This window comes from Pelodiscus sinensis, chromosome 9, assembly GCF_052426305.1.
Source record: "Pelodiscus sinensis isolate ZL-2025 chromosome 9, ASM5242630v1, whole genome shotgun sequence".
NCBI classification, from domain to species: Eukaryota; Metazoa; Chordata; order Testudines; family Trionychidae; genus Pelodiscus; species Pelodiscus sinensis.
In genome coordinates, this window is record NC_143060.1 from 20,099,876 (window position 1) to 20,122,222 (window position 22,347).

At 45.5% G+C, this 22,347-nt stretch overlaps 1 protein-coding gene across 6 annotated transcripts in view; it reads left to right on the plus strand.

Moving 5' to 3' along the window:
• The window catches only part of AK4 (adenylate kinase 4), a 50,220-nt gene extending 32,520 nt beyond the window's left edge, over positions 1-17,700 (plus strand). For 2 of the 6 annotated variants that reach the window (XM_075936168.2, XM_075936167.2), the window contains exons 4-6: positions 11,596-11,768; positions 12,456-12,574; positions 15,473-17,695. In XM_075936168.2, coding sequence (XP_075792283.1) covers positions 11,596-11,768; positions 12,456-12,574; positions 15,473-15,587 — 407 coding nt within the window. In that variant the 3' untranslated portion in view covers positions 15,588-17,695. Of the gene's footprint in view, positions 1-11,595; positions 11,769-12,455; positions 12,575-15,472 lie in introns of all 6 variants that reach the window. The other 4 variants (XM_075936169.2, XM_025185638.3, XM_075936166.2 and 1 more) reach the window with 4 other exon arrangements.
• The last annotated feature ends 4,647 nt before the right edge of the window (positions 17,701-22,347 follow it).

A 22,347-nucleotide genomic window follows, 5' to 3' on the forward strand; every position in this document is an offset into this window, starting at 1 on the left:
AGTAAGGGAAGGGGGAGGCATCAGGAGGGTGCAGGGCTAAGGGAAGGTGCAGGTGTCAGGGGATTCTGGGGTGAAGCAGAAGGACAAACACCTGCAGGGGAGGGACCAGCACCAGAGGAGAGAGGCAGGGCAGGTGTTTAGAGGGAGGTGTTAGAAGAGGGGATGAGGGGGGGTAGCTCACATTATCAGAGTGGGACTACTGTAGGAGTAGGCACAGGGGGGAGAGAAGGGCTGGTGGAGGGGGGCAGGTCACAGGAGGGCTGAGGGCAGTGAGAAGGGCAGGAGTCAGGATAGCAGAGGAGTGTGAGGAATTGGGGGGCAGCAGGCACCCGGGGAGCTGATGGAGCAAGGAGAGAAGACATGGCAGCAGAGAGAAAAGGTAAAGTTTTATAAAATATTTATTAATAACTTGGGTGCCACAGTGGCACATCCAGACAAGCCACATGAACTCAGTACAGGTGCACAACACAAAATCCATTCTGCTTGTGGGAAGAAACTCCTAGGCTATGTCTACGCTTGCGGCTTCTTGCACAAGTACTATGTGAGCTGTGCTTTTGCGCAAGAGCATCCATGGCTGTGTGGACGCTCTCTTACGCAAGAAAGCTCCAATGACCATTTTAGCCATAGGGGTTTCTTGCACAAGAAATCCCTGCCGAACATCCACACTGCCCTCTTGTGCAAGAGAGCTTACACCTGTTAGAAAAGAGCGTAGCTCTTGTGCAAGATGCCCTCTCTTACCATGCTGTACTGTAAATTTCCTTGCACAAGAGCAGGCGAGCAGTGTGGCTGCTCTGTGGGTTCTTGCTCAAGAACAGCTGTACCTCCGCAAGAAGCCGCGAGTGTAAACATAGCCTTAGAGGGAACACTTCCCCCAGTTTCTCTGCCCCTGAGTTAATGTCACACACATTGGGTTAATGCAGTCACAGGATAGTTGCATGAGGGGGGTTTGGTGGGGGCCAAACGAATCCCTGTTGGTAGGAGGATGCTGGGAAAAGTCCTCAGAGAGGGATGACATGACACTTTTTACTTCTGATCATGTGTCCATCTTGCCCCGAGCGTGTTACCTCCAGAGGTCTGGTTAACGGGGGTCAGAGGTGTGGCTAATGGGGGTCGGGGCTAGGTTAACAGGTCAGGGGGCGTGGCTAATGGGGCACCACCAAAAATTATACAAATCTTCCAGCCTCGGAGCAGGAGTGCGTTGGCTGCCTGCACCACAGGAGGTGTGAGTTTAGCACAGAGTTTTCCTGTGCTGCAGGAGGGTGTGTTTGTGTGTTGGCAGAAGATTTTTTTTGTGGTGTGTGTGTGTGTGTGTGTGTGTGTGTGTGTGTGTGTGTGTGTGTGTGTGTGTGTGTGTGTGTTTTTTGGCTCAATCAAAAAATTACTGGGGCCCCCCATCGAAACTTTTATGTGTGCTTTTTTCCCCCCCCCCCCCAACCAAAATTGCTGTGGGGCCGTGTGGAAATTGTTCGAATTGGGCCCTGCATTTCCTAAAGGCAGCCCTGGCAGGCAGCATGCCCTTGTGGTGGGCCTGGGGTGGGAGAAAGCAGAGGTCTCTCCTGCCTGCAAGCACCGCCTCCCCTGCCCCTGCAGCACCCTCTCCTGTACCCCAAACCCTGAATTTCCTCCCCGAGCCAGCACCCCAACACTGCACGAGTCTGGAGACCCTTCCTGCATACAGACTCCACCCCAGAGCTTGCGTACCTCTTTCTTTCTTGCTCCCCAACCTCCTGCCCCAGGCTCAGCCCAAAGCATCTCCCACACTGCGAATCCCTTGGCCCAACCCAGAGCCTGTACCCTTCCCAAGTCCCCGTCCCAGCTGGGTGAGAGTTAGTGAAGGTGAGAGGAGGGGGAGCAGGGTGGGACTTTGGGGGAGGGGTGCGGTTTCGGGGAATGGGCACGGCTTCTCAGATGCATCGCTCTTATTCACTTCAAAGATCGTGACAAGCACTGTCCTAGCTAGATACCAGTATTCTAAGCAAAATATGGCACCCTGCTTTGCTCACCCTGCGCTGCATGAAAGGCCCCACCTCCCCTCCGGAAGTGTTTTCTCGCTGTCGGTGCCTTGAGATCCCAAAGGGAGGGGCTGAGGAGCTTGTGTAAGAATGGGGCATGGGAGTGGGGATTCAGGGACATGGTGATGGTTGTAGAAACCCTCTCACTACAGCATCTTCCACACCCCTTGTTTAAAATATACCCGCTGCTTTGCTTTGCGCTCCCCACAGCATGGGATCTGATGGCTCTTCAATGGGCTTCTTGGATTTGTTCTTCGGGTACAGATTTGTTTCATAATTCCAGCTTTATTTTTCCCACAGCTGCACTGTCACCCTTTCCATCTTGCTGTGGGCAAGCCTCCCACTCACACACCTGTTAGCGCTTGGAGAAGCTTTTCCTATTTTCCATCAGAATGATGGTAGCAAACTTGCTCAGTAGCTGGGGTGAGAATCTCTACAGCAGTGGGTGAGTCATAGAGAAAAAACAGCTTGTGTCTAATGCATGTGTTGCACAGCACCCTGATCCTCTGTACTAAATCCTAAATTATTACATACTCATCCCAGTCTTCTGCATATGCCGTTTCCAGGATGTATAACTGGGCATACTTCACCCCCATCTTCTAATGCCCCACGGTATGCCTGTGCTGCAGTTAGACACCTTTGGCTGTCCTGCATCAGCTGGCATGGGCTAAGGGGTTATTTAATTGCAGGGTAAATGTTCAGGATTGGCCCAAGAGGGTCCCAGAGCTCAGACTCTAGTGCAACATTTCCCCTGTAGTTAAACAGCCCCTTAGCCTGAGCCAGCTGAAGCGGGGCAGCCAAAGGTGTCTATTTGCAGCACAGACACATCCCTAGACACCTCTCAGGCTGTCGAGTAAGTGGCAAATGTGCATGATCGTATTGACATTGCTATCACCAGCACAGTCTCATTCAGCAAAGTGCACTTGAGCCTCCATACGCCGGGTGTTCCTAATCCAGGAACAGCCATGGTACACAGGAGGAAGAAGTGGATATACCTCTCTCATAGAGCTGGAAGGGACCTTGAGAGGTCATCGAGTCCAGTCCCCTGCCCTCACGGCAGGGCCAAGCACCATCCCTGACAGATTTGCCCCAGATCCCTAAATGGCCCCCTCAAGGATTGAATTTACAAGCCTGGGTTTAGCAGGCCAATGCTCAACCCGCTGAGCTATTAGCTCTACGTGCTGCTGTTCTGTTCCCTCCCCCCCAGCTGGGGAAGTAGCAGTGCTCAGAGTCGCTTCCCCTGAGGCTTTTCCCCATGGCTCCCATAGGGGCAGTGCATGGGAGCCGTGGGGAGCATGGACCCACACTTGCTCCCCAGGACCCCACCCCCTCATGCCCAGCCTGCCTGGCAAAATCTTTAATCCCGCACGCCTCGTTTCCCTGGGTTAGCGGATTAAAGAGAGTCAGATGTATTTACAGTGCTTCTCTCCCGTTAGCCCTTCCCACAGAACCAGAGAAGAACAGGAGTCTTCCATAATTGAGATTCTGGGCTCATCTAGCCCTGATTCTCACCTCTGTGCCTCCTTTGTCTCTCCCCCCCCTTTCCTGTCTTCTCTTTATACACCTCGCCTGATGGACTAATTGGCTCATCCAACCTTATCATCCTGTTAACTTGCACATCTCCAAACAGGCTGATTGATGTCCAAGTGATCAGAGTGCTGGCTCTGGTCAGTTTCCAGTACTCATCACAGGATGGAATTTCAGAAGTACAGTCTACTTTGAGGAGGAGTGAACTGGCAGTGTATTAAACTCTGTATCTATACTTGCTACCAATATATTAGACATGCTATCAAATGAACTGCTTTTTGTAAAATTCACTTACTACTGGGTCTCATAACCCTACTGTCCACCCCAACCCTCCCCTTGCCTTGCATGTTTACATGTGCTTCCTGATTTTTTATCTTTCTTTGACAGGGTCACTTCTTATGGAAGGATGCATCTGCGCTATATTCTTAACCACTGAATGAAATCATTGCAGTATAGGGAACAGAAAATGTTTGGTTCTGTTCTTTATTTATCTAATGTTTCAAACAAGCACTCACTAGGGACTAGAAAAACGTTTCGTTCTCTGTGGCTTTCAGTTCTATAAAATGTGGAGTATGGCAAAATATATGAGCACGTGTCTCAGAATGTGTTGATATGCCGCATTCCTTCACCTCTACCATCAAGCTGGAATTTAACAAAACCAGTTCTCAACTGCAGCTTGCTCATCCCTTGATTCTACCTTCTGCCAGGAGTGGTCTGACTCAAAACCTTAGCTCTGACTGCTCCTAAAACTTGGAAACTGTCTGCTGGGTTTTAATCATGCAATCCCATCTCTAATCACAGCATCACATGAAGGGCCTCCCACAAGGGGAAAGGGAGCAGTCTTTGGCAACAGCAATAGCCAGAGCACTGGGCCCTTTACATTTCTGCCAGAGCTCTGCAGAGCACAGTTTGGGTGGCATTGCATGCTGGCTGGGGAAGCTGCAGTGCAGTCCAAGCAGCACTGAGGGCTTAGCAGCCCTTTAGCCTCATGCCTTTCATCCAAGGCCTCGCCCCTTCTGGGGGACTCAGAGCCGCCCCCGCCCCGAACATGGTCCAGGGACCTGCAAAGTGTGTTGTAGTAAAATGAAGGTTCATCTTACTACATATGTCACCAGACCTGATCACAAGGCTAAACAGATAATTGCTGTCTGTAGAATTTCTCTCTTGATACACACGATTTAGCACAGTATGTCCAGTCCTGAGAATGAGTTTTGCACAGGGAACCTGTCTGGGGGAGGGGATGAAACATGGACGTTGAGTTGTGTGATTTGTTTTTGAGGTCGCTAGGCTATATGACTAGAAAAGGTTTTCAATGACGGCAGCACTCTCAGTTAATAAGGTGTTAGTCACTCAGAATACAGGGTGAGTAGTGCAAGGTGAAGGTGCACATGAGAACGAGAATTGTGCTAGCAGAAAGCACCATCTCTTCTGGAATTAGGAATCCCAGTGGATGTGGTTACATGAAGTTGTTGCTGGGGCCCAAGTACGATTGAAGCCAGAGCATTTTGTGTGAAGAAAACTCCCATGGTGGTGAGCAGGCAGGCACTCCAGTCTGAAAGGTTTCCTTTGAACATGTCCATTCCTTGGAACGTTTAAGTATTTTTCCTCTCAGGCTCTGTCAGTTTAAAATTATGACTGTGCTGCTTCTGTCTGGTTTATCCATGAGGCAGGACAAGATTTGAAAGGAATGGAAGTAGCCAATGGCCTGCAAAAATCTGGCTGTATATGGCACTTGCAGTGTACTTACTAGGTACATACTAACATTTAAAGGGCACAGGTGACATCCCACTCGTGACATCTGATAAGGGAAATGTGATTATATCAGTATCTCTGAATGCTTCTATACAGCCATCTCCTCTCAAGAGACCACCTCAATTGTTTTGAGCACATTTCTACTCCTCTCTTAAAATACCATCCTCTAAGGTTATTGCACTGGTTTTTATTGTTTCATATGGACATCAGTGCACTTACTTTATGGTGAAGACACAAATCCTGGTGCTAAGGGGCATCTCGCACAGTTTACCAGTGTGAACAGTCATTTAGGGTATGTCTACACTACAGTTATTTTGAAATACCGCATCTACACACAAAATGCACTGAGTGGACTCTGAATCACATTTAAGGCTGGCCAGAATCAGTTCTGGCAGGGCACCAGGTCAGGACTTAAACCTGAGGCTATCTGAGGTCTGTGCTTAAAGGGACACCCCCCCGGACTGCCAGTTCTCAGGTTTCCCTGCTTGCTTGCCTACCTCGATGAGGGACAGCAAAGCATTTTGTCTCTGTGTGCTCTGATTGCCCTCACTTGGGACACCACAGCACTCTGCAACATGGAGCCAGAGCTGCCCCTTGGCCCTCTGGTGCTTCTCGTGGACACATTGCCGTGAGCCTGGCTGCACTTTCTGCAGGCTGCCATCCGGGAGGTCCATGGGGGGGCTGTCAGTATCCAGGAGGCCCTGCGGGAGAGCTTCCACCCTGAGGAGCACTAAGAGCCTCCCTGGTCTGCCCCACTGGGGGCTTGTGCCTCATTCCTCCCTCACATTCTTCTACTTCCTGACCCCCCTTCCTGATGTCAAATAAAATACATGTATTTTCATTAACACAAACTCTCTTTATTTAACAAAATGGGGTAGGGGGGAGTGAAACTCTGGTGAGATGGGGAAAGGAGGTGGGAGAGAGGAAGAGAGAGGGTGGAAAAGGGGAGGGGACACCTGGGAGTAGGGAGCTGGAAGGGGGAACCAAGGGGAAGAAGGGGGAGCGGAAACTCAAGGGTGGGGGTCTCACCGGACCAACTTGATTTTCATCTGAACCTGCTCCTGAGTTCGCATGTGGCTTTTGGTGGTCAGGCTGGCAGCCATCCTGCCATAGACGGCCGCTATCCTGCCATAGACGGCCGCGTTCCTCCGTCTAGTGTGGAGATCATGGACGTTGGGGGCATCCCCCCCCAACCTGAATAAGGTCCATGATCTCTGCCCTGGACCAGGAAGGCACCTGCCTTCTCTGGGCCCTGGCAGGCTCCTGGGAGCTGTCAGACTGCTCCTGGGGAACGGTGGAGGGCTGGCTGCCAGTGGCTTGCTGGCTCATGTTTTGGGGCCACTAGGTCAGGAGCAGTGACTGCTGGCTCTGGGCTGGCAGGCTTGGAGCTGGCACAGGCACTGTGGCCAGAGTCATAGAATCATAGAACCATAGAGCTGGAAGAGACCTCAGAAGGTCATCAAGTCCAGCCCCCTGCTCTAGGCAGGACCAATTCCAACTAAATCAACCCGGCCAGGGCTTTGTCAAGCCGAGACTTAAACACCTCTAGGGATGGAGACTCCACTACTTCCCTACGTAACCCATTCCAGTGCTTCACTACCCTCCTAGTGAAATAGTTTTTCCTAATATCCAACCTGGACCTCTTCCACCTCAACTTGAGACCATTGCTCCTTGTTCTGCCATCTGTCACTACTGAGAACAGCCTCTCTCCATCCTCTTTGGAACCTCCCTTCAGGAAGTTGAAGGCTGCTATCAAATCCCCCCTCACTCTTCGCTTCTGCAGACTAAACAGACCCAAGTCCCTCAGCCTCTCCTCATAAGTCATATGCTTCATCCCCCTAATCATTTTGGTTGCCCTCCGCTGGACCCTCTCCAATGCGTCCACATCCTTTTTGTATTGGGGGGCCCAGAACTGGACACAATACTCCAGATGCGGCCTCACCAAAGCCGAATAAAGGGGAATGATGACATCTCTGGATCTACTGGCAATGCTCCTCTTAATGCAACCTAATATGCCATTAGCCTTCTTGGCTACAAGGGCACACTGTTGACTCATATTTAGCTTCTCATCCACTGTAACCCCCAGGTCCTTTTCTGCAGAACTACTACTTAACCGGTTGGTCCCCAGCTTGTAACTATGCTTGGGATTCTTCCGTCCCAAGTGCAGGACTCTACACTTGTCCTTGTTGAACCTCATCAGATTTCTTGTGGCCCAATCCTCCAATTTGTCTAAGTCATTCTGGACCCTATCTCTGCCCTTAAGCGTATCTACCTCTGCCCCCAGCTTCGTGTCATCCGCAAACTTGCTGAGGGTGCAATCCATCCCCATATCCAGATCATTAATAAAGATATTGAACAAAACCGGTCCTAGAACCGAACCTTGGGGTACTCCGCTAGAAACCGACCGCCATCCTGACATCGAGCCATTGATCACTACCTGCTGGGCCCGGCCTTCTAGCCATCTTTCTATCCATCTTACCGTCCATTTATCCAATCCACAATCCCTTAACTTGCTGGCAAGAATATTGTGGGAGACCGTATCAAAAGCCTTGCTAAAGTCAAGGTATATAACATCCACTGACTTCCCCATGTCCACCGAGCCAGATACCTCATCATAGAATGTAATCAGATTGGTCAGGCACGACTTGCCCTTTGTGAATCCATGCTGACTATTCCTAATCACTTTCCTCTCGTCCAAGTGCCTCAATATGGATTCCTTAAGGATCCCTTCCATGATTTTTCCAGGAACCGAGGTAAGACTGACCGGCCTATAGTTCCCTGGATCATCCTTCTTCCCTTTTTTGAAGATGGGCACTACATTTGCCTTTTTCCAGTCACCCAGGATTTCTCCCGATCTCCACGACTTTTCAAAGATAATAGCCAAAGGCTCCACAATGACATTTGCCAACTCCCTCAGTACCCTCGGATGCACTAAGTCCGGACCCATGGATTCATGTACGTTTAGCTTTTCTAAATAGTTCCTAACCTGTTCTTTACCCACCACAGGCTGTCCATCTTCATCCCATCTTGTGTCACTTGGCGCAGAAGTCCAGGAGCTGACCTTGTCCGTGAATACAGAGGCAAAGAAAGCATTGAGTACTTCAGCTTTCCCCACATCATCTGTCACTAGGTTACCTCCTTCATCCATTAGGGACCGCACACCCTCTCTGATCACCTTCTTCTTGTTAACATGCCTGTAGAAACCTTTCTTGTTATCCTTCACATCCTTAGCCAGTCGCAATTCCATTTGCGCTTTCGCCTTCCTGAATACCCCCCGGCATTCTCGAGCTATACCTTTAAACTCCTCCCTGGTCATTTGTCCAAGTTTCCACTCTTTGTAAGCTTCCTTTTTGTGCTTAAGTTCACCAAGGATTTCCCCTGTAAGCCAGTCCGGTCTCCTACCATGTTTGCCTCTCTTGCCTCGCATCGGGATGGCTTCTTTCTGTGCCTTCAATAAGGCTTCTTTAAAATACTGCCAGCTGTCCTGGACTCCTTTCCCCTTCACGTTAACATCCCAGGGGATTCTGCCCATCAGATCTTTGAGGGAGTCAAAATCTGCTTTTTTGAAGTCCAAGGTGTGTATTTTACTACTCTCTTTTCTTCCTTTGGTCAGGATCCTGAAATCTACCATCTCATGATCACTGCTTCCCAGGTTGTCACCCACCTCCACTTCCCCTATTAGTTCCTCCCTGTTTGTGAGCAGAAGGTCAAGCTGCGCACGGCCCCTGGTCGGATCCTTCAGCACCTGTGTCAAGAAGTTATCCCCAACATTCTCCAAAAACTTCCTGGATTGCCTGTGTACTGCCGTATAGGTTTCCCAGCAGATGTCAGGAAAACCCCTTTAAAGGCTCTGGGGTGTGGGGGAGGGAGAGGCGCGTTCTTGCTTGAGGCCAGAGTGGCCACCAAGGCACCCTGGGAAGGCTGCAGGCCCCCTATTTTGAAATAAGGGTCTACACAGCACTTATTTCGAAAGTTATTTCAAATTTGGCGTTATTCCTTGTAGAATGAGGCTTACCAAATTCAAAATAAGCGCTCCACTATTTCGAAATAGCGATTTGGCTGTATAGACGCTAGGAAAGTTATTTTGAAATAAGGGCTGTTATTTCTAAATAACTTAGCTGTGTAGACATACCCTTAGAGGGACCCTAATTAGGCTACGTCTACACAATGGCGCTAATTCAGGATACCGGACGTATCCCAAAATAGCTATTCTGCATCTTTAGACTGCGCCCGTTGCTTCAAAATAGCTTTTGGAATCACGGGTCTGCTATTCTGGCCTCCCTGTAGCCGTCGTTCCACAGAGGCTATGGGACATTTTGGAATAGCTCTTTATTTCGAAATTTGCTCACAGACCATGCTGTGGTCCAGAAGCAGCCAGCAACAGACTCCCAGCCAATGGGAGTGCAGACCTGGTGCTCAGGGCAGGGACAGTGCGTGGAGCCCTGTGTGCTCTCCCCTCCTCCCTACCTAGGAGTTGAGCCTGTTGCCGGCCTCTTCTGGAGCGCAGCACAGTCTGTGGTGCTAAGACAGGCCTTAGCACCCTCACTGGTCACCCGATTCCCCCTGCAGCAATGAGACCCCATGTTTGACATTCCACGACCCAGTACTGGGTCGTGACGTGTAGTTTGAAAACCGCTGTCCTAGGGGACATAACCAACCATCTCTGAACTCTGGTTAATTTTCACATAAGGTTCAGATAAGCATGCCTGGTAGCAGCCTTGCATGTTTGCCCTGTACATTTTCCTCCTTCCCCCACTGCTCATCAGGTAGTTGGTCAGATCCATTCACCTTCTCCTTGCTGGTGCCCACAATTTCCCTTTCCCTTCCAGCTGGTTCACCAAAGCCATTATTATTCTGGTAGAGGAGGACTGAGTTTTCAGAGCTCAGTTGAGAACTTATCACCGCTGCTTAAATGGCCCGATGAGTTGCCAGAGGGAAGACCCCTTTCTTCTTCAAAGCTGCCTCTGCAGCTCACTCGCCCCCAACTAAAACGGAGTTAGAGATAGAGCAGAGACTTAGCATGCCACTAATTTTTCCACCTAGTGCCCTTCGTCCATACTGCTCCCTTTCTCAGAAAAACAACGCGCTGCACTGATTACTATGTCCTGTAGCTTGGCAGGTGAGTTATATGGCCCACCTAATCATTCCATCACTTAATTTGTTGGCCCAGTGGGATCTGTCGCTGATCTCCATTCTTGTAAAGTGTAACAGACGCACAACTCGCTGATGAAGGTGCATAGTTTTTATGCTATTTGGGGCTAATGATCCTGTGAAGTGTGGTGCACCCTCAATTCCTGTGGATCCCAGTGGCAAATTGATATGCTAATCGCTTCAGTGGGGGCCAGGTCAAGACACAAGTGTCTGATTCCTGAAGTCAGTGGCAAAGCTTCCATTAAGTTTGATCATGCAAGATCATCTCCATCATGAATATGCAAAACCTGAGAGCTTCCTTTGCTTGAAGTGCTCCCATGAATCTCTCACGTGGTACCACACGCTTTGTACATTAAGCTGCATGCCTTGCTAATTGAATTGCACAACTCAAGATTGGGAAAACTTTTGTGATGGAAATGGCTCCGTTTCATTAGTATTGATCTTTGGAGTACAGACTGACCTTAAAAGTGGGGCCATTTCTTCCTTTGGGCAATTAATCATCTACAAGATCCAAGAATCCCTCCAGCCCTTCCTCTGACTTCATGTAGCTTGTAGAACACGAGATGCAATACTTGGATCCCCTCTGCCCTGTAGAGACCTTGCAGCCTCTGGTATATTTGGCATTGTCCTGTCTCGGTACTTACAGAGCATCCTTTTGCTTCACAAATATCCAGTGGGTTTACCCTGGCAACACCCTTCTGACATAAGGAAATTTTATCCCCGTTTTATAGAAGGGAATTGGGGAGACACAGAAATTTGGTGACTTGGCTGAGAAGTCACAGACATAGCACCGAGAATTTCAGCGTTAATATTGGTGGGTCAGTCAGGGAGGTCAGTCAAATCAACAGTTAAGAACGTCATAGGGTTTTCATAGGAAACGTTAAAGGAAACAGACGTTGTATCGACTTGTATTCAACAATGAGCAGACACGATGCATGCAGCAAAGTGGCCTGTCTAAGGCAGAGAGTGTGAATTCTTATTTGTTTATTTTAAATGTATGTGTATTCAAAACCTCTGATGCTTATTGCATTTGCTGTAACAGGAATGGTGGTTTTTCACCAGAATTGATATTGTGAAACTATCCAATAAATACTAATTGCTTTGTTAGTTTATGTATGTTTTTCTCTTTTTTTTGCCTCCACCACCCATTCAGGTTTTCCCAGGACATTAGTCCAAGCTGAAGCACTTGACAGAATCTGTGAACTGGATCTAGTGATCAGTTTAAACATTCCATTTGAGACACTAAAAGACCGTCTGAGTGCTCGCTGGATTCACCCCTCTAGTGGAAGAGTCTATAATATGGAGTTCAACCCACCTCATGTACATGTAAGAGAATTTACCATATTAAAGGCTAATTTAGCTGGAGAAAATTTAAATCTACTTCTAAATCAGTGAAGATGTCCCACTCAAGAACAGCTGAGTAGTCTTTTTAAAAATATTAGGAAGAGAAATCCTATTATATGTATTCATATATAAGTATGAATGCATGGGAGTTGAATTCTTCTTGCTAAATAGGTTCTAGTTAAGTTTTTCATGCTCAAGCTAAGAAGACAGCTGAAAGATTGTGTGCAAGGCTGGAAACAGTGAGACAAGATTTATTTAGGAAAATGGATTTATGTTAAGCACTGTGCAAAAAAAACTTACTGTAATTACTGTGCTCCCGAATACCATAGTGTATTATTGTGTAGTGGTGGCACAAATGATTATTCTGTGATCTATGGCAAAGTGCACACAAATGCAATTGTGACCACAGCAGAATACAAGGTGTTTTACAAGGACTGGTCCTAGTGTCGTGGATCATTAATTATCTCTGTCTCCGATTTTTATCTAATACATATATATAGTGCAGTAAGTAAAGTGTCTATCAGTGATATCATCTTACATGAATGCAAGTTCTTTAGAATTGGCCAACTTCTACCCCCAATTACACTCATTAAAACCCCATGGCTCCTTGTGTGGCACGGGTTGTATCTGGCCACAGTGTTCACGATGGTTTGTTTGTCTTGTACACAGGGGGTTGATGACATCACAGGTGAACCATTAATCCAACAGGAAGATGATAAACCTGATGCTGTTGCTGCAAGGCTAAGAAAATACAAAGATGCTGCAAAACCAGTAATAGAATTATATAAGTGAGTTTGGACACACACAAGTAATACAGACCATGCCTGTAAAAATAAGTGCTAAATTTTCATCTCCACAAACCTGTTCTTGGCTCACTCAGGGATATCTTTGGGTGGCCTCTCACAAGTAAAGTGGCTTATGTATTAAAATTTTTGCCTGGCCATAATCAGCAACCATACTTTTCAGGGATGGATTTATTCCCTACTCGAGTGGCATGTGGGAGGAATAAGGGGGCTGCAGTAGACCACAGAAAGCTCCCAGGCCAGGAGCAGTGTAGGGATAGTAGAAACGGAGAGGCCAAAAGCAGAAACAATGTCCCTGCTTTGCTTAGTGCTATGGGTATTCTGGGCTGCAAAGCAGCCCTGGTGAAGCTGCTGTAAATTAGAATACACCCCAGGGAGGCTATACCTTATGCCAGAACCTGTTTCGAGCCCTACAGTAGCCTGAAACTCAGGCAGTGAGATGGTGATTCCTTTGCCTTTCTTTTTCCTCTACTATAGCTGGTTCACTAGATTCTTTGCTGTGTCGTCGTCCCTCCCTTTTATAAGCCAAAAGCAGAGCCTGCTTTGGCTTCAGCTCAAGAGATTACGCTAATTTTGCTGTTAAATGTAATTTGGGGGAGATCCATATATTTCTGTTATGTCTAATCTGCTGTTTTTTCAGTGTACATAGTACTGTGTTTAAAAAGTGGCTAGCACATTTTGGGTGCCATTTTGGGTGGTCTACGTGATAAAGAGTGTAAATTATGTGTCTCTAAGGGTGTGTCTACACAGCACCCTAAACTCGAAATATGATATGCCATTGGCACTTTGCAACTTGCGTATCTTATTTCAAAACTATATAGAAAAAGCTTATTTTGAAATTTGGCATGTCTGCACAGCACCAAATTTCAAAATAATGTACTATTTTGAGCCATTCCTTACCCTCATGCAAGGAGGTATACCAGAATGGCGAAACAGTGCGCCCATTACTTCGAAAAATATTTCAAAATAACAGGCGGCTTGTGTTGACGCAGGGTAGCTATTTTGGGATATCTCCGGTATCCTGAAATAGCCGTGCAGTGTAGACATATCCTAAAAGAGTAGAATTGTACATACAGGTTGAACCTCTCTAGTTGGATACTCTCAGGTCCAGCAACTTCTGTGGTCCAGCATGATTTTAATTAGCCAGATGTCCACTTATCATGGGTGTGGCCAAGTTTCCCTCGGTATCATAAAGTTTGTTTATAGCTACCAGTCCTGGCTCTCATGTTCTGTTCTGAGCTGTTATTTAGCTTTAATTTACTCCTAACTGTCTTTTAGGAGCCCAGAAAGCAGTGGAAGTGTTGGTAATGCTGCTAGACAATATTGACCTCCTCTGGTCTGGCAAATTCTCTGATTTGGCACTGGTCAGGTCCTGAGAGTGCTGCACTAGAGAGGTTCATCCTGTAATCTAGTGGTGATTTTTTTTTTAAAAGGAGCTTTCTGTCTTTCCTTTTTTTTTTCTCCTTTTTGATCAGCTCATCTGTCAGTTCCAGTGTGTGCTGGTAGAATTGCATGATTAAAATAGCTGTGTGTCTGTAAGCAATGTATACAAGAGGAATCGTGATCTAGTGACTGGAGCACAGAACTACAGCCGTAACTATAAAATGGGAAGATCTCTACCTCTCTCTTAAGGATGCTGTGTATTTGAAGCTGGAAGATCTTAAAATTAACATTTCTGATCCTTTTAAGTTTATGTAGGGCCTCACAAAGCGTTGGACAATAAAAAAGAGAAAAGCTTAGGGCACAACAAAACCAAAACTGTACATAAAAATATAACATCAATCAGTTTTTAAAACTCCAGTTAAATGGAGGTTAGTTCCTTACTGCGAATGACAGCATGTTCCAGGCACAAAGATCACAAGAGCTTTCTTTAAAAGCTAACACAGACTCAGGATTTATTTGTATGGTTGTAGTGCCATAGAGCCCTTATCCTGGGCCAGAGACCCCTTGTGCTAGGTGCTGTACAAACATGGAACAAAGATGGCCCCTGTCCCAATGACCTTATAATCTAAGTATAAGAAGAAAAGAGACAACCAATGGGTATGGTGTGAGCGTGCTAGGCTGGGTTCTCAGCACATTAGTTGCCTCATCTGTAATTTTATCTCATGAACCAGTCTCAAGCAGTTTGGAAGAGCTTGCCCCACTAAAATTTTGAATGAGGCTCATTAACTACAATTTCCCTCTCTGTAATATTTTTGTGTTTATTGTTCTATACCAAAAGAACAATTTGGCGCCTGATGTAATAGAGCTTCTCACATGAGTAAGAATATTCACATGCTTAAATATTTATAGGCCTGGCTTTTAAGAGAATGTGGTAATGTTCTTGCCTATGCTGTGATTATTCTGGGGCATGTGGTGTACTTCCTATGCCTTACTTTTAGTTCTGTGCTAATGCTTTAGTAATTCTGAGGCTGAGCATTTGAAAACAGTGCAGCACTTGGTAGCATTTTAAAAGTTGAAACAGTCATATGGAATGAAAGGGACATGAAATACAAGATCCTAAGTCACCCAAGACCTTAAGCATGTGAGTAGTCCTTACTGAAGCTTGTAAAACATTTTAAAGGTAAGTGCATACTTTGGTAAGTCTGAGTCTAAGGCTTTTTCCTTGCAGTTTTTCTGCTGATGAGGCATCCATTCTAATGTGATGAGGAATATACTGTAATGAGCAAACCTGCATTGCAGAGGGCATGACTAGATAAATCTCTTATATATAAAATGCAATACAACTCTGTCCAAGATACTAGATACATAGTTGGGTAGCTACCCTGCTATTTGTAGCACACATGCATCTACCTAAGCTGCAAATTACACCTCTCAGCTGGAATGTCTTTCAGAATTTTCAATCAGTTTATACTGATTTCTAATCTTAATTATATTTTTCAGGAACAGAGGTGTCCTACACTCATTTTCTGGGACAGAGACCAACAAAATCTGGCCTTATGTTTACTCTTTGGTTTCCAGCAAGATCCGGCCTGTCCATTCCAAAGAAGCAAATTAACCGTCTCATGCAATAGACCGAGAATTTAATATGGTGGTTTATTTGGTTTCTCTGTGCCATTTTGGTGCTATGTCCAATTAGAGGATAGTACAATATCTAGAACAACTTCCTTGCATTTACTGGAGTTCACAGTTTTAGAAATGCAATTACAGCCACTGTTGGGGGAAAGAGGGAAATAACTCTTTCTATAAAAGGTGAAGTCTGCTGGAATAAGAAATTTTAGTTTTCATGGTGTAAAGTATTGCTAATATGGTCTGGGTACCCCAGCAGGCCTAGATATCAGGTCTTTCTAATCTTCCATGGTCCCTTCCCACCTCGCCCCAAATCCATGTACCATGTGCAAGGTGCTGCTGTTCCTTGCTCCACATCACCCTTTTCCTAGAGATAACTCAACATGGCAACTTTTTAAATTTTCTCTGAGAAATAAAAACCCTAAGTGTGGACTTTAACCCCATAGGGAATCAGTGAGTAATGTGGAAAATATTTACACTGCCAAGTTCAAATGTGAATACAACATTTCCAGTATTAATAAACATAGAAGAAAAAGAAATCCTCGGGGTTAAATATATACTTGTGCTATCCTCCAAAAAAATGCTGCTATATTATCTAGTTTTCACCAAGTGTTATGATATATGCCAACCAGGTAATGGAGTAGGCTTTGGTTTGTCTATGAGAAATGAGTTGCACTATTTGTGATTCGGTTGTTTATAGCTTTAATACTACAAGATATAGGCATAGTATATTAGTTTGTCCCAAAGATTTATTCTAATGTCTCTCTTTGGTAATTTTCTCTGAAAAAAAAATGAGTTCATTGTATATCTTTTGCTGTCATTATAACTGAGGTACTTTCTTCTCTCAGTGTAAAAGGCCATTCTAGGGGAAATACCCTTGGCAGGAGATAACTTTTTTCACATATGATGGAACATGTTAGGGTTTGGTCCTTCAGGTCTTATTCAGACACAACTCTCCTTGAAATCTGTGAGCATTATACAACCAGTTGGTTGTATTTAAGCACTTCCTTTGTGAATCAAAAGCAAACTCTTTGTTTATTTCTTGTACGTTCCTTGATAGGCAAAACTGACTCTGTTACTTTATATATGCAGTGTTGTTGTAGCTGAGTTGGTCTCAGGTGATTAGAGAAACAAGGGGGTGAGGCTATATCTTTTATTGAAAGTTGGTCCAGTAAAAGATATTGTCTCATCCGCCACCTTATCTCTGTTACTTTATACTCAGTCTAGTCTTATGTGTGAGGCTATGTATAGATAAGCATGCAGCTAATCTAAAAACACTGCCCAATTTCTTGCCAGAAACCTTTCCAAGCACTGAATAAAAATACTGCATTTTTCTAGAGGTGTCTCAAAGTTTATATAGGCTTTTTTTCTTTGTTCAGATTTTTAGTTTCTGGTTACAGTTTATGAAATGGGAAAGCTTTACTGTGGTGCTTGTGTTTTTTGTTTTGTTTTTGTCCTCTGTTAACATTAATTTCCAGTTACAACTGCAGTGGCCTGAACACTTTGAACTACTAGTGATTCTTTTTTTTAAAACTTGCGGGGGGAAATGTAAGTACCTAGATTGACAACATTACATGTAAATGAATCATTGTGAAGAAACACCTTCAGGATGTATGAGCTTTTTTCCTCAGTTTTCTTTGTTCCTGTTTTCATGTGTTGAGTCACAAAGGTAGGTACAGTGGTGGTTTTTCTAAACTGGAATTACTGTAGATTTGTTTGACTTGATCTTTTATACAGGCAGTCCCCGACTTACACGGATCCGACTTATGTCGGATCCGCACTTACGAACGGGGCTTTCTCGCCCCGGAGCTTGCAGGCAGCGGTTCCACCACCTCGACCTCCGGGGCGAGAAAAGCTGCTCCCGGTGCCCCTGGTCTGCTGGGGACCATCTCCAGCAGACCAGGGACACCGGGAGCAAAGCCGCAGCGGTGGCGGGGTCCCGCGCATCTGAGGCTTTGCCAGAGCAAAGCCTCAGAGGCGCGGCACCCTGCTGCTGCTGCGGCTTTGCTCCCCGTGTCCCTGGTCTGCTGGGGCGGGCGCAGCTAGTGTGCCCCCCCCCAGCAGACCAGGCTTTTGTTGTGGACCCTGGGGCAGAGCAGCTGGGGCGCTGCCGGTTGGTCCCGCAGCGCCACTCTGGGCACTACTGGACCAACCCAGCAGCACCCCAGCTGCTCTGCCCCAGGCGTCCTGATTCAGCCGCTGCTGGTCAGTTTCAGCAGCGGCTGAATCAGGACGCCTGAGGCAGAGCAGCTGGGGTGCTGCTGGGTTGGTCCAGTAGCGCCGAGGAGCGGTGCTACTGGAGCAACCCAGCAGCACCCCAGCTGCTCTGCCCCAGGCGTCCCCAAGTCAGCCGCTGCTGAAACTGACCAGCGCTGACTACAGGAAGCCCGAGGCAGAGTTGCTCTGCCCCGGGCTTCCTGGAATCAGCCGCTGATCAGTTTCAGCAGCAGCTGACTTGGGGACGCTTGGGGTTCTTAAGTTGAATCTGTATGTAAGTCAGAACTGGCGGTCAGTTTCAGCAGCGGCTGAATCTGGACTCCAGTTCCAACTTACATACAGATTCAACTTAAGAACAAACCTACAGTCCCTATCTTGTACGTAACCCGGGGACTGCCTGTACTTACACTACCTAAATAACCAGGGGGTGTAATTGACCTCAGAAGGCCATATCTCCTCAAGTTGCCTTATTTTATAAGCTATTTAAGAAAAATCAAGATGTGCATTTTTGAGAAATAAGCTGAATTTTACAGATTAGCCTTTTGAGAACTCTTCACCAAACTGCTTCAGTCACATACCTTGCTACAGTCCATTTTACTATCAGTAACCAATTAGAAGAGCTACCTCCATATTACAGTAGACAACTTGATTAATTACAACAGTTAACAAGCAGGGCAAGCATGTGCCTCTGAAATGTCACAGTTCCTTCTTTTTACTCTGGAAAATACACTTCTAAGGGCAGTATTCCTTGTATACGGGGTGGTCACCCAGAAGAGAGTCAAGTGCTGCCCATCTGCTTAGCAGAGTGTCCACTGCTGGCAGCATGTGTTTGTACTGGTGGTGCACATCTGCACACTCCTCAGTGCACATGACAAAATTTATTCCACACAAGGATAGGGAGAAAAAAAAAGAAGAGAGGGAACACTTCTGAAGAGTGGCTAGATGTCTGTAGTGGGAGGATTCTTAGATGGAAGTCACTTTGTTTTTCTGAGGCCTGGGGAGATTTGTTTGAATAGAATGGGTTTATTTTGGCGTTGAAAGAATTGTAATCCTACATTAATGCTTTTCCCAGTCAGAAGGATGCTAATGTTTGTCTTGGCATCCTTTTATGATGGGAAAACAGTGTGTCATAGGTATGTTTACAGCTTCCTTTTCATACCACTCACATTAAATCTGGTGCACAAGGTTTTCACCAGCCTTATTCTGCATTCCATTTTCTTCCCCATAAATCGTGACCCCTTCCTGCTCCTGGCAATAGAAGGCACACTCTGGCAGTCCCAGATTTTTGCAGCCAGTCAGCCATTGTCATCACTAGGCTGTCAGGCTGGCATCCTGTGGCCATTTGGGTGATAGCCATGATGAGACTGAGCAGTACTGCACACTACAGTCTCTCACCAAGGACTGTAACTGTTGTGTTTGCCATAGTATAACTATGATGTTGGATCTTCTTTTTTATTATAGAATCACTGTGAAATGTGGTGAAGCAAGTGCCTTCCTAGCCAGAATACATGGCTTTGGCCTGGGACCAAACAACTTTCTAAATGCCATTATTGCCCCTTTCTAAGTGAGACAAAGCAGAACTGGCATTTGCACTGCTGTGGCATGAAGGTTGAGTGAAAAACCCCAGTGGCCTGACTTGGTCTCTCCATTCATGCATGGGGCAGGGTTTTGAGGTACTTGGAGGGAACAACCTAGAGGATATGAAGAGATGCGTGCAACACTTTTTGGGAAACCCATGTTATCTGCAATCCGTAGGGTTTTGGAGGCAGGGCCAATGTTGCGAGATGTAATTTGGCAGATCCATAACTAGTGCCATGCTACAAGGCATGGTACTTAGCTGCCTATCCATTCTCCCCCTCACTCCCTAGTTGCCTTCCACTGAAAGTAATGATATAGAGGGGCACTGAGGTGTCCTTTCCACTGACTCAAATGGAGCAGAATCAAATTCCACAAGGTTCTGTCATGGTGTGTGAGGAGAGGGAGCAGCCAGAGAGCATGTGGGAGATCTGTGATAACTGTATGCAGATGAGGACTACTGGAAGGCATCTACCATCCACCTAGTTAAAACATACTAGCAGGCCTATACCCTACACAAAATAAATAGTTCAAATGAGTAATATATTTCAGCACTGAAAGGGGTTATTTTCCTGAATCCTCATTCATTACTGTGAAACCTCTGCTTTCACAAAATGGTTAGGTAAAGGATATTGAAAGTATTTTAAAATATGAAATTGACGACAGTGAAAGTTTGCTTGTGTGCACATCTCTGACCTTTACTGCTGATGTGCTCCACTCATTGCACAGGACAGACCACTGCTGGATTTTGAGCCATCTTAGGAATGGTGTACACTGTCGTGGCCATGTTTTGTTGCCATGAGTGTCCATTCTGTGGGGTGAGGACAACCAGAAGGTGTCAAGGCAGGTGTATTCCCATATGCTACTGAGAAGTGTGATGGAGGGAAGGCCAAGTCTTTGAGATGTTTGGATGGAGCCCTTGAAAAGCGACTGCCAGAGGGGGTGGAGAAGAGGACCAATGTGACGACTGACTAAACATTTCTAATATCTAAAATATATGTGGCTAAACTTATCAGAGTTACTAAACTAATGCAACTGTGGAGTAGGCAGAAAACACCTACCGGTCAAAAAATAGATGCGTGGGAAGGGATGTATTTGCGAACATATTCTGTTTGCCAATAGGTGTTAAATGCGTGTTGGAAATGCTGTGTAATCTCCTCCAAAGCATTCAAATTCCTGGGTCTCCTTTCCCTGCTTTTACGGTCCTGCCCTCCAGTGCTGTTCAGGGGGATATATTTGAACACTGTCATTTGGAGCTTTCCTCCGTGTTAGTTATTTTATTTGTTTTTTGTTTCTGTTCACTCTCTGTATTGAACGTTTTAAAGATTTTACAAGCCTTCCTTGAGACTATGCTCCTTCAGTTTATCAAAACCTACTAACCTGCAAGTGCTGCTGCTTCCATTGTTTTCCAGGGTATTTGTATTTCATAAGATCAGAGATTGTGTTGGGCACTCCATCCTGCATCTTTCCCCTGAGGGAAATTGTGCAAGACAAATGGCTTAGAGCATCACTTAGAATGGCTCTAGCATATCATAGATGTATGCACCTTTGAAATGTAGATAGAACACCTTTTGCTTTACTCTGCCTCGCTCTTGGTCCATTAGTAGTCTTAGCCTTCTTTTTTACACGCGTATATAATGTTTCATATAGTGCTTTACAAACATTAATTAGTCCTCCAGCAGTGCATACTGCCCCTATTTTGCGGAGGTAGGTGGCTTGCCTGAGATCGCTTGTCAGCTAGGAATGTGGGGCTTGTAATTCTGTTCTGAGTGCCCTGGACTACGTTTGGGTAACTTTCTGCTGAAGAAGTTACAAAATTACCTGTTGAAGGCATGTTCATGCCCTGTTCCCATGCAGTACCTACACACTCCATTCTTGATTGCCTTTTTTTTTTTCAATTGTTTTTAGTTACAGTATCTAGAGGATGATTGTTGCATGTCCAGGTTGTTTTGAATGAAAGAATTCTGAACATTGATCAGGACTATGTAGCACTTTAAAGACTAACAAAGATGGTTTAAAGTGCTACATAGTCCTGTTTTTTGTTTCAGCTACACCAGACTAATACGGCTACATTTCTATCACTATTGAACATTGATGTTCTTCGATTTTAAATTCACTAATACTGTCACTAACACTGGCACTTTTAAAATCTAGATTGGATGTTTTTCTTCAAGATATAGTCTAGGAATTATTTGAATGAAATTCTATGGCTATATTATACAAGAGGTCAGACTAAATAATCACGATCCAGGTCTCTTCTGTCCTTGGAATCTGTGAATCTATCTATGAAAATAGCAATCACTATTCTTTGTGACATTTACAAACATTTTTACTGTCCTTTTTTTTTAAGAGTTGTAAAATTCTTTGCATCAATTTGAGACCTGACCATCATGGGAATAATAGTATATTTATGTATCATATCAGGGCATTGATGAATTGACATAAAGCACTGTAGAAGTATGAAGTAGTGTTTTTTTTAAAGAGTTGGTGCGCACAGTATGTGCATTCCTCAGGGTTTGTTATAGGGTTGCCAGGTGTCTGGTTTTGAAATGGACAGTCCAGTATTTGAGCTTTCTGTTTGGGAAACAAATTGAGAAAATATAAATGAGGAAATATAAATGTCTGGTATTTTCTAAATAAGATGTAATCTAGATTGTGATGTACTGTCAAGTGTGTCCGATATTTTTGTTGAAACCATCTGGCAACCCTAGTTTGTTGTTGATGCTGTAGGTTGGAGTGGTTGTGGTAGAGGTCAGCAATATATTAACATTAATACACTACACATGGCAGCACTGTCATTTCAGCACTAGGTTTTTCATTTTGAGTTTGTAAGATGACTTTCACATCTATTCTTTAGTGTAAAGCAGAGTCCAGGAAACCCTGAATTTGGGTAGGAACACCAAAATTCATTTAAACTGGATACAACCTGGCAATCTGTGTTTCAACCAACCCTCTCA